A 12,584-nucleotide genomic window follows, 5' to 3' on the forward strand; every position below is an offset into this window, starting at 1 on the left:
AGTAACCTTTAGATCAATTTCATTTTTATCCTATTAGTTTGCTTAACAGTAGGAAATTCGGGGGATAGAAACAGAAACAAAACATAAAAATTTATCTTTTGAACTATTTAAGATAGGTTTTCCTCACATCCCCAAGACATCAAGGATTTTAAAAAGAAGAATTTCTGAATGAGTTAGATTGCCACAGCCAAATTAGTCAACAAGTATAAAACACCTATATACTAGGCACTGTGTCAAGCATTGAGAATACAAAGAAAGGCAAAAACAATCCCTTCTTTCAAATAATTCAGTCTAATAAGGTACTTACATGCAAACAAGATACAAGATAAATAGGAATGGAGTGTTTTAGGCAGGGAACAGCAAGAAGATCAACATCATTGGATCATGAAAAGAAGTAAGATCATGGAAAGGTCAGATTATGGAGACTTTAAAAGATAAACTAGATTTTATATATAACCTCAGGGGTAACAGCTACCTGGTCAGATTGATTATGAGGGTACTGTAATCAGAACCATGTTTTAGGAAGATTGTTTTTAATAACTGAGCAGAGACATCAATCATCAGGATACTTCAGTAGTCCAAGTGCAAGATGACATGGGTTTGTGTCATGGCTCTGGTAGTGTCAGAGGAAAGAAAAGGGGATATAAGACATCAAGAAAGGAGAAATGGCGGGAAATAAATAAATGAAATAAATTAATGAATTTAGTTTTTGCATATGTCAGATTTAAGATTCCTGAAATACTCAGTTTAAGAGGTCTAATGAGCAATTAAAAATGTGAGACTAGATGTCAGGAAAAAGGACAGTTCTAATAGATTTGAGTATAGTTAGCCTAGAGATCTTAATTGGGTCCCTAAAAATTAACAAGACCACCAAATTGTTTATAGGTTTTTTTTGTTTTTTGAGGGCAAATGCTATTTTTTTCATCTTTGTATTCACAACACCTCCACACAATGTGTATCACACAATATTATGCCTTTTTATTGAAATGAATAAAATTATTACTGTATTCTGTACAGAGAGCAAAGTTTGAGAAAGGAGTATCCTTAAAAAAACAAAAACAAAAAAAAAACACCAATCTATGTTCCTTTCGTTGCAATTAGTAGCATGTGGCCAATCTGTTGTTTTTTTCCCCCTCACAAAATCAGAAATAATCCCTCTTCCTTTTGGTTCTCCCTAGCATTGGGAATTTGCCCCAAATAGTGTGCACTATCTCCTGAGTCTGTGGCAGCGACTGGCTGCCTCTGTACCATATGTCAAAGCCACAGAGCCCCACATGCTGGAAACCTATACCCCTGAAGTCACCAAAGCCTACATCACATCACGCTTGGAGTCTGTGCATATCATCCTAAGGTAAGGGAGTTGGGTCACCTTGATTATTCTCCCCAGAGCTTTATATCACTGTTATCTAGGGTCATCTATATCCAAAAAATAAAGTGCTTGGGTCATGATTATGGCTAATACAACTAAAGGTTATTTTTCCTTTATTCAAAGAAAAAATGGAACTAAAACAGTATTTTGACATCATGGATTTTGAGATAACTATTTCTTCTTCATTAGTCTATTAGGTATTTTTCACTTCTTTCACCAGGCATAGTACTTTTTTTTTTAATTTTTACAAAAATTTTATGCATAAGTAATTTTCAGCATTGACAATTGCAAAACCTTTTGTTTCAACTTTTCCCCTCCTTCCCCTCATCCCTTCCCCCAGATGGCAGGTTGACAAATGTTAAATATGTTAAAGTATAAGTTAAATGCAATATATGTATGCATGTCCAAACAGTTATTTTGTTGTACAAAAAGAATTGGACTTTGAAACAGTGTTCAATTAACCTGTGAAGGAAATCAAAAATATAGGGATTGGGAATTCTATGTAGTGGTTCATAGTCATCTCCCAGAGTTCTTTCGCTGGGTATAGCTGGTTCAGTTCATTACTGCTTTATTGGAACTGATTTGGTTCATCTCATTTTTGGAAAGGCAAATATAGCATTTTGTTTTAATGTAAAATACATCAAGATGATCTTCTGCAAATTCTTTTTTCATGGGAGAAAAACATTTATTAGGGCAAAGACAATATAAAAAATGTTGTATGTACAATATAAATATAAGCTATCAAACCCACAAAGGTATTAAACTTTTTAAGATTCAAGTAAAGCCTTTGTTTCCTCACAAGATCTTACACCACTTGTAACTCTAGGATCACTGAAAAACATTAACACATGGGTCCTTATCCGGATATTTGTTTGAAGTGAGGGGATTGAGCCCATGGTGCTGATCAAAGAAGATTCAGAATGACAGTTTATAAAATGAAATGGCTCTTTCTCTGGAAGAACCTTCCTATTGTATTTGGAGCCTTTAGTCATTGCTACTACGTAGAATTCTTATTTATTTATTTTGGTAGAACAGATGAGGTTAACTTACTTGCCCAGTTAGTGTTAAGTGTCTGAAATCATATTTGAACTCAGATTCTCCTGATTTCAAGGCTGGTACTCTATCCACTATGCAATCTAGCTGCCTATAAGTAGAATTCTCTCTTGGATTCCCAAGGCTTGCCTTTTGATTTTCTGTTGATCAGTCTCTTAAATTGTTACATAGATATGGACTTGGTGATGATAGGAAAGGGAAGAAAACAAACATTGATCTTTATGCCGGGCACTATTCTAAACACTTTTACAAATATTATCTCATTTGATAGGATATGAGCAGCAGCAGATGGGATTAGGGTCTAGTAAAGTGTTAACTGTCTTGTTACAAGTTAATAGAGACAAGGAGTTAAGGTAGGAACCAATAGGTCAGGGGGCCTATTGGTTTATTATTAACTGAGGGCCAAAAATCTCATATTCCAGTGGTTGAGTCCTAGTCACTAAGATTCTCTGAAGAGTTGAAAGAACCTTAAAGATTTATCTAGTTCAAACTCTTCATTTTTACAAAAAAGGAAACCAAGCTAGAATGATATACCCAACTCTCAAAAGATCACAGCAGACAAGAATAAAGTCAAACTATTTGTTATCTTTAAAATATATGGCTTCATGTATATGAAAAAATGTCTCTACCCCGCTCAGCATTGAATATATTTTGCATCTTTTTCAGTACATTAATTCGTTTTTCAGGGAAGAAGATTCATTTTCCTTTTCTCTCTTTTTTTTTTTTTTTCTTTTTCTTTATAAAATTATTTGTTATATGGATTGATTGGTTAAAAAAAAAAAAAAAAAAAAAAAAAAAACCAGAAGGATACCAAAGGAAATTTTGGTGATACAGAAAGCAAATAGAAATAAAAATCTTATTTTGAAGCTGAGGCGGGGAGGGGAGGTGGAAGTATTGCACTAAGTGAGTCTTCTTCCAGAGCAGAAGCTTATTTGTCTTCTTGCTTTTCTTCTTCATATACAGAAATGTAGTTTAATGATTAGGACCTCAATGTGATGAAAAAAAATGACTGCAGATAGAGAATTAACATTATGTGGGCTATTTTCCCTCTTATTTGAGTACAGAGATGGTCTGGAAGACCCTCTGGATGATACAGGCCTGGTCCAACAGCAGTTGGATCAACTATCTACAATTGGTCGCTGTGAATATGAGAAGACATGTGCACTCCTTGTTCAGCTATTTGACCAGTCAGCCCAGTCATACCAAGAGCTGCTCCAGAGTGCTAGTGCAAGTCCCATGGATATCGCAGTACAAGAAGGTGAGTAGTCCAAACAACCTCCTACAAAACTAGTTGCATGGCCTTTGATGGGATTGAGCATTCAATCAAGACTGTTTTGCTAAAGCTCTGCCTTTCTTTTGTTTTTAGAAGAATCTTTGATTAGCAATTACATTTATACACTAGAAATATTTTTAGTTAGGTGAAATATAGACTCGAGAGAAATTTCAAATCTTATTTGACTAAAGCAAAGCTTTTATAGTCCCTAAAATAATATTGTTGTTGAAAAAACATTTCTTCCCATAGTCAATACAATGTCACAGAGTAGTCAAAAGAAAGCATATGGTAGGAAACCTCTTTAGCCCTGGTCACTTAAAGAAAGAATGATGTTTATATTGCTCCTTTCCATTGCAGGACGACTAACGTGGCTGGTTTACATTATTGGTGCAGTGATTGGGGGCCGTGTTTCATTTGCAAGCACAGATGAGCAAGATGCTATGGATGGCGAACTGGTCTGTCGGTAAGTGTTTGTCCAGATTCCCACTTCAGTGGCCTCTCTTCTGAGTCATAAGACTCCTGTAATAACCTGCTTCTGCTATTCCTTTCTTCCTCACTCTTGGATTAATGAAGTAGATTGCATGTGAAAAGAAAGTCTGAGTGGTTCAGAGACCTAACCACAGCATATAGAACAGATATGGTGTTATAAGGAACACATTTGAAGTCGTTTAACCAGAGACCTATAGTATTAGAAAAGCCAAAATGGAGCCTGGCTTTAGAGTCTATTTAAGGACACCATAAAACTTTGGACAGAGTTGATGCTATATGACCTGTTAATGGATTGGCATAAAATACTAACTCCCAAGAAATTGTCACTCTTCTATGAATGCCTCTAGAGTTAAACTTAATGGCTTACCTATTGGTCTGTTGATCTGTCACCTCAAATCCAAACCTCTGGCCATAGTTTCCTACTTATACCTCATGATTCCATTTAATGGGGATTCTTATTTTACAAATAACCACTGGCAAGCATTTTTAATGGCATCTCCACTAAATTGAGGCAGAAAGTCGTTATATTATTGATTTTTGAAAAGTTGTAATAAAATAGAGACTTAAACATCCTGGGGTGCCCTTCTAAACATTGATTTCATTGAAGAAGACTACGTTGCAACATGGTTTTTTAGAATTATTTAGTCTCAACATAGGCTCATCAAACACCACACTTCAAAATTCACTTTGTAGTTGGAGGTGCCTTCTAGAAATTCTTTCTCCCTTTATAACCACAACTTATTTTTCACATGCACTTTTATTTTACTGTCAGCTTCATAAATATGACAAGTTTGCATTATCTTGTGATATTTTTTGGAAATTAGGGAAGGCAATTTAAGTTGGAAATCAATATCTTTCTGGTTTTGTAGCCAAATTCAAAAGATGCACATACATGAAAATTTAGAGTTAGAAGAAGAAATCTTAAAGATGATTTTCAGTTTTACCCACCTTGTTTTATAGAGAAAAAAAAAAAACGAGATCTAAAAAGGGAAAAAGTCTTAACCCAAGATCAGAGTATTAATTAGTAGCCAAAATAGCTGATTTGGTAGAACCCAAGTTTTTTTGACTGTTATTCATTGTTTTTTTCCCCCATTATACTACAGTATTTTGCTCAAAAGTTTGTTTTTAAAAAAATATTAAGTATTTCCAATTTCTTTTTCACATCCTTGATTTTATTGGTGAAGAGAATTCCCATTGAGGAAACACTACCAGTCTTCATTGGCAACTCCTCTTCTTAAGTGACTTGCCCATGTTCATACAGTGTGTCACATAGACCTTGAACCTAGGTTTTCTTGATTCCTAGGGCAGCCCATATTTACATATCATGCTACCTCTTAAATAATTAGAGATATTAGCATCTGGTTGCTTATTCATTCTTTGTCTAAAGTTCTTACCTATATGGCACAAATGGAGAAGTTACTTCCCTCAACAGAGCCCAAACTCTGAAAAATATGTGTTTTAAGAGAGGTGAATAATTTAAGGTATTTCAGAGTAGATTAGATGTCATAGAACGGCAAAGACTTCCTGCTGTGGAGAAAATCATTGCTTTTCTACCTCTAGGGTACTTCAGCTGATGAACCTGACAGACTCTCGCTTGGCCCAGGCAGGGAATGAGAAGCTAGAATTAGCCATGCTGAGCTTCTTCGAACAGTTCCGTAAGATCTACATTGGGGACCAGGTGCAGAAATCCTCCAAGGTAACCACCACTCTCCACTAGCATAGCCTCTCCCTTTGAGACTCCCAGTTTGAGGTGGGGGCTGGTGAAGTCCTCAAGACTTAAGTCCCAGACTGAGAGAAGCCTTCACTTCCAAGGCTTCTGAATTCTGGAAGTCTGCTCAGCATTCCTAGCTTCTGTCAAAACAGATGTACCTGGCGAGCCCTCAAATAAAAGGATTTTTATATGTCTGGGTGGCAAAGAATAAGGTTTGAGCAGGCCACATTCAGAATATAAAGGGCAATTGTCAGTTTGTATAAGACATTTTAGTACTCTGATGCAAAGATCTGCTTGCCCTTTGAACAAGGGATATATTACAACATCTCCCCTCATGTCCTTCCCATCCTTAGCTCTAAAAGAAGGGCCTTGGTGAATATTTTCATTCTTTTCTCTCTATTGCCCTTTTCTCATTCTCTCTCATTCAGCTGTATCGCCGACTCTCAGAAGTCTTGGGTTTAAATGACGAGACCATGGTCCTGAGCGTCTTCATAGGAAAAATGTAAGTTTTGGAGCTTGCCAACAACAGGAATCAGGAAAGTGCACTTCTGTTGCAATAGTTAATTTGTGATCCTAGCAATGTGCTGCCAGTGCTTTGGTCTTTCAGCCTTGATTGTTTTTGCATCAGAGTATCGTGCAACTGAGTGTATAACAGATTGTGTTTAGAGATGTGGCCCGGCCCCAGAGCATTCCAGGGTTTCCCAGAAGGGATTTTAATTTCATCCACTATCAACTCTCACTTTGGCCTTAGGGACAGAAATGAACATTGTCATTACTAAAATGGACACATACCCAGTCAGTGCTTATTATCTTACCTGTTACAGTGCTGCTTGGGGAAACCTTTACCAGGGATTCACACTTGCTGATTTTCAACTAGTTAAGACTCACCCCAAAATGGGCCTCATTCTCTGAAATGGAATACTGTTAATCAAACCATCCCTGAAGAGGAACTTCATTGGCCATTTTCTCTACATTGAAAAGCAACTTTGTTTTTGTGTCCTTCGGTGGTGTTTCTCCCTTCTAGCAGCTCTTTCTTATAACAGACACCAGGAGTCAAATATCACACCCAGGGCTGTAGCAGGATGGCATTTTGCCTTCTGTTTTTCCCATCCCCAAACCACACTCATACCCAAGTGCTGGTTCAGATAAAATTAAACCAAATAAGGGGGGTTCTAAAAGATACTCCCAATCAAAAATCCAGAAGCAAGGACTACTAGAATTCTGCAGCTGACAGTGGATGGTGCAGGTGTAGAATTGCATACGTCTGCGTGTTATCACTGCCGCAGAAATCTCTTACCCTTGCTGCAGAAATCAGCCCTGGAGTGCCCCAGAATTCCAAGGGCCTGGGTATGGGCCAATATAGCTTTGGAACCAAGTAGTGAAGATTATCTGAAGGATAATTTTCTAGTCAACAAATGTAAGTACAGTGATTTTATACCCATATTTTGTGGTTGTGATGTTTGTGAATTTGGAAGAGACTTTTGATGGATAATTTTCCCACAAGCTATTCTTTGCAAGTATCAAATAAAGTTTAAAGATTTGTGTTTTGTTTTGTTCTTAGCATCACAAACTTGAAGTACTGGGGCCGCTGTGAACCGATCACCTCTAAGACACTACAGCTTCTCAATGACCTCTCTATCGGATATCCTTTTTATTCATGGCTCTGATGCCAAAGTTTGTGCACACAACACACACAGCAGCATGCCTTCACAGTTATATATTGTAGCCATCCAGTCATTTGGTCCTAATTGAGATTTAGTGAAAACTTAAATAATTCTCTTTTTTGTAAAAGCAAAAGATTGTAACTACACAGAACATTAAAAAAAAATTCCATTTCACAAAAAGAGAACAAAACCTGTTTACTGTAGATGTATTGCCATGGCTGTGGCCTTCCCTAGGTTGTTATTTTTCATTGGCAGAATCTCTGCAGGAAATATCAAACTATCCAACCTTTTTAGATTTAAGACCATTACAACTTTTAAGATTTACTTTGATTTGATAAATATTCTTGCAAAAAAGCAGCCTTGCTTTTCCTCCCCAAAGAAAGTTAACAATGAGTCTTGTCAGCATCCTATCTTTGGGCAATAAAGTTCTGAATATACACGGCTCAAGCAGCCTGGAAATTTTCTGTTTTGTACAGTGATACAATCGGAAGATAATTTTAGTTTTAGGACTTCATTTTATGTAATTTCTTTACCCTTGCTTCATTTACTCTTTCCTTGACTCCTCCCCCTCGTCTCTACGTACAGTAGTGTGAGGAAATTGGTGAAACTTAGTGCAGTACAGTTTATGCTGAACAATCACACGGTGAGCATCTTTTTTCCTTCTTCCAGGTCCGTCTGACCTACAAACCCTTACACACATACTGGAGCCACCTTCAGAGTGGAGTTACTTGATGCTATACTGCAGCAATAGTGGTTCCTAATTCATATTCCCAAATTACAAAGAATTTTTAAAAGGTGTGTGTAATCCCTCAAGAAGTATTTATTAAGCATCAATGGTATGCTGGAGGGTACAGAGATGAATATCATTGCCATCACCACAGTAGAAAGCCCCTGTGTAGTACTACTCAAAGATGGTAAATCTTAAGCACGCAAACAATTTCTGATAAATTAGCTGCAAGTAGCAAAAAGTAACAACCACCAATTCTGTAAAAATGTTTAGGTGGCTGTCGGCTGCAAAGATCTCACAGATTCCAAGGCTCTTGGCTTGTAAACTGTCTTAACTCATGCAACTCATCTATTTGATTTGTTCCTTTTCTTTAATAGAGCGAGCACTTTTCATTTTTGGGTATTAACAATCAGTCCAACCTGACAGACATGCGGTGTCGAACTACATTCTACACGGCACTTGGGCGCCTCCTCATGGTGGATTTAGGTACTACAGTTAATCCTAGGGGTTCCTTAAATACGCATTGTTTTATATTGTGTTTTGGATATAGGAAGCACTGGATTTGTGAGGTGTTTTCTATCCACATTAATTTAACAGTAAGAACTTCCTGAAATGGCAAGATCATTTAGCCAGAGGAGGAAGGAAATTTGAAATGCTATAATAGCTTTTTATAACTGAAAAATAAACATATGTCCTTGAAAATTTCTTCTGATGAGCAATGATTTTTTTAAAAGTCTTTTATTTATAGGGAGGCTAGGAGTTTTGCAGGCAAGATCTGGCAGCTTTTCCCTTTATATTCCACATAAACTTTTCCTTCTTTGATTGGCACCAAATCCTATAGGAGTATCCTTCTTAGAGGTAAAGGACACCTCTAAAGATAGCCTGAGGCTGCTAAGTTCTCCCACCCCATCTTGTTTTTTAGTGTGTTCATGACAGTGCAGGATTAAATTGTTAGCAGATGTCTGACACTTTTGGGTTTTCTTCACTTCTAGGGGAGGATGAGGATCAATATGAGCAGTTCATGTTGCCTCTCACAGCAGCATTTGAAGCTGTTGCCCAGATGTTTAGTACTAATACTTTCAATGAACAGGAAGCAAAGGTGAGTCTTTTCCCAATGATCACTTGGATTTCAAAGTCTTCCTTGGAAGGGACTAAATTAGGTATCATTGTAGATCCAACTGTTAATCCTTTTGTTTAATCTATGACCTAGGATTTTTCCGTGACCAGCACATATTGTATATAAATAACATTCATATTAAATTTTGTACTTGAAATCATAGAGAATTATCCTCCTAATTTTTCTTTGTTATTTTTACTTCTTACCCACCTTTTCCCTTACCTAGAAGAACCTCAGCATCCCAGTTTAAACACTAGGACCCTACCACTTTAAAGAATTTACAGTCTCAACTGCTTTTAGAAGACCTGGTTTCAAATTCCTGCTCTGGCAGTATGACTTTTCACAAATTTACCATCACTCTAAACCTCAGTTTTCCTCTCTGTAAAGTGGAAATAATAAACATTTTGGCCTTGTAAGATTTTGTAAAGAAAGTGCATTGTAAACCTTTAAAGCACTATGTAAATGTGAGTTTGTGTTACATTACTATCTTTGATATTACAGGTGCCAAGACTAAGTATAAGCGACAGTAAGCTATGGTCAAGGAAAAAGATCATTTGCTTTTTCAAAGATATCAGGTATTCCCTGATATTCTCTTTCTTATTCATACTCAAAAGGCCATTTCATTTTATTCATCAGTGATAGGATTGTACTTTATATTTTGAGATATGGACTGAGCACTGCCTGGGACTCAGTGCTAATCCATGGTATTAATATTTATGATATCAGTCTATCCCAGTATTAAAAATGTTACTAAGGTCATGTAAATGAAATGACAGTGTTGCTTCTGTAGCCCCAGTTGATAGAACAACTCTTGTAATGCTAGAAAAGAAGTGGTCTAAAGAATCCTCACTGTATCTTTTCACTCTTTCTGGCTAGTCACTTAGTTTTTAATTTGGGCCTTTGGCATAAGCCTTGCCTACCTATTGTTTCCTTAAATCTAATATTATAACCAGATTCACCTGAAGAAAATTACTTGGTTTGAGTTATTGTGCCCCAGGGTTATAGTTCCTTCTAGATTCACTGATAATCTGCAAAATTTCTTTGGATATTTTAATATGGGGACTTCAGGATCCACAAATAGATGTAAAGACATACAATATAGAGGAGCATAAAAGTAAAAACTGATTCATTCTAGTACTGTTATTAATTAAATGAGGACCCTTGAACAAGTCATTCTTTCTCTTTGAGCCTCAGTTTCCTGGTATATAAGAGAATTAGAATAGAAGAGCTTAAAGAACCCTTCTATCTCATGTAGTCTTTTTGTTATGTAAATTTGAATATATTCAGATAGAAAACACCTCATCCTACTTTGCCTTCAAGCACATACATTTAAAAGATATAAACCATTTACTTTTAACAATTTACCTCTTCCATGAGGTATGGGATGGCAGTGCCTTGTACCATTATATAGGCCAAGTTTGGAAAGTATAGCTTTTCTACTCTTGTAATGAATTGATTATTTAACTCTCCCAGTTTCACACATGGCACATTCATTTGCGGTCTTAAAATTAGTATTGCTTTCTGTTAAAATAATTCATTTCACCTCTTTTGGAATTTAGAATTACATTGTTTCCTTAGTAAACACACAAATGCAAATAAGTTCTTTAAAGCCAGAAGACTCCATGAAAATGATGGGGAAAGAGGAATATTTATGGTAAAGAATTTTACTCTGGAAACTTTAAATCCTCAATGGTTTTATCTTTATTAAAAATAATAATCATGCCTCTATCTTTTGCTACAGCGAACTCTAGTGGGCCTAGTGAGAGATCTGAGGGGAATAGCTTTTGCCTTCAATGCGAAAACCAGCTTCATGATGTTGTTTGAATGGATGTATCCTGACACAGAAGAGAATTGGTGTACAATGAGAATTGGCAAGAGTTTATTTCTTCCATAGGATAGAATTGGGATATGTATCAGTAATGAGAAGGTGGTGAGGAATTTTCATGTATTCATAGGAAGCATACTATATATCTTTCATTAAAGAGTAGGTCAGTAAGGTTGGAGAATAGGTAAATAAGACTCTTAAGCTTCTCTTAGCGTCCAGAAGAATAAGTGCATATCCACCTCACTGGTCTTCCAAAACTAAGGCACTTAAGACTTGAAATCAAGAAAATAGTTGAGTTCTTGTTTTCTCACTAAAATGATATGAAGATAAATGAGAATTTAAGGACTTGGAACTTGTTGAGGGAGAAAATGTGTTAAATAACATTTTGTAAATTAGTTATCTTTAATCTGGAACAGTAACCCTTTATTCTGGTAGAGTAGTACCCCTAGAAAAATTTTTGCTGTGTTTATTGTCCACAAACCAGAGAAAAGTGAGCATGAACATGTTTATTATTAGATAAATGCTTAGAAAATTATTGTAAACCTGGGACCTTTTGGAATACTGCCCAAAGGGGCTTCCTTAACTACTCACAGGTATCCATCTTACATGCCAATCCTTCAGAGGGCAATTGAACTTTGGTACCATGACCCAGCCTGTACTACACCTGTGCTCAAACTGATGGCTGAATTGGTACATAACAGGTAAGCTTGAAAAAAGAGTCAGAGGAAATCTCAAGGTAATTTGCTTCTTCTGATGCTTCAGGCAGACTTGGTGTATACATTGGGATTCATTCTCTAAAAGGATAACCTATTTTTCCTATCCTTTCATTTGTACTGTCCTTTACATAAAAGACACATCAGCAAAGACATAAAAATCTCTATCCTAATTAGAGTATTTCATTAGGGCAGCTTTTGTTGAAATAAGGCAAAATCAGAAACCTCAGTTCAAGAATAGAGGTTTGGCCAAACAAAACAAGAGAATTTAATTATTTACCACCAAGTATCTCTGAGATCATAGATAATCCATAAACATAAAGGATATAGTCTTTTTGTGATTTATACTGTATATCTTATAGTCAGAAGATCAGTCACCGTGGTGTAGAGCAAATAATAGAAAAAATGTAGTATAGTGAGCAGTTAGGGATCCAAAGACCACCCTCTAATTCTATTAGGAATAGTATTTGGGCAATCCCTACTACCTCAAACACAATCTTGCATGATGCTTTTACTTGCCACGGAAACCACAATGATGCATAAAGTTGTTTCTTTACAGATATATGACAGAGATTAAAGAAAAAATAATGTTTTCTGTCTCTCTTGAGTGAAAGGCAAAATGGTCTAGTATTACATTCTTTTA

General features: G+C 36.3%; 1 protein-coding gene across 1 annotated transcript in view; it reads left to right on the forward strand.

Moving 5' to 3' along the window:
- The window catches only part of XPO7 (exportin 7), a 35,457-nt gene that overhangs the window by 15,055 nt on the left and 7,818 nt on the right, over positions 1-12,584 (forward strand). Inside the window, 11 exon segments of the mRNA XM_074287462.1 lie at positions 1,179-1,351; positions 3,487-3,680; positions 4,053-4,158; positions 5,745-5,880; positions 6,324-6,397; positions 7,457-7,537; positions 8,139-8,202; positions 8,664-8,772; positions 9,279-9,385; positions 11,145-11,233; positions 11,822-11,929. Coding sequence (XP_074143563.1) covers positions 1,179-1,351; positions 3,487-3,680; positions 4,053-4,158; positions 5,745-5,880; positions 6,324-6,397; positions 7,457-7,537; positions 8,139-8,202; positions 8,664-8,772; positions 9,279-9,385; positions 11,145-11,233; positions 11,822-11,929 — 1,241 coding nt within the window.

This window comes from Sminthopsis crassicaudata, chromosome 2, assembly GCF_048593235.1.
Source record: "Sminthopsis crassicaudata isolate SCR6 chromosome 2, ASM4859323v1, whole genome shotgun sequence".
NCBI lineage: Eukaryota > Metazoa > Chordata > Mammalia > Dasyuromorphia > Dasyuridae > Sminthopsis > Sminthopsis crassicaudata.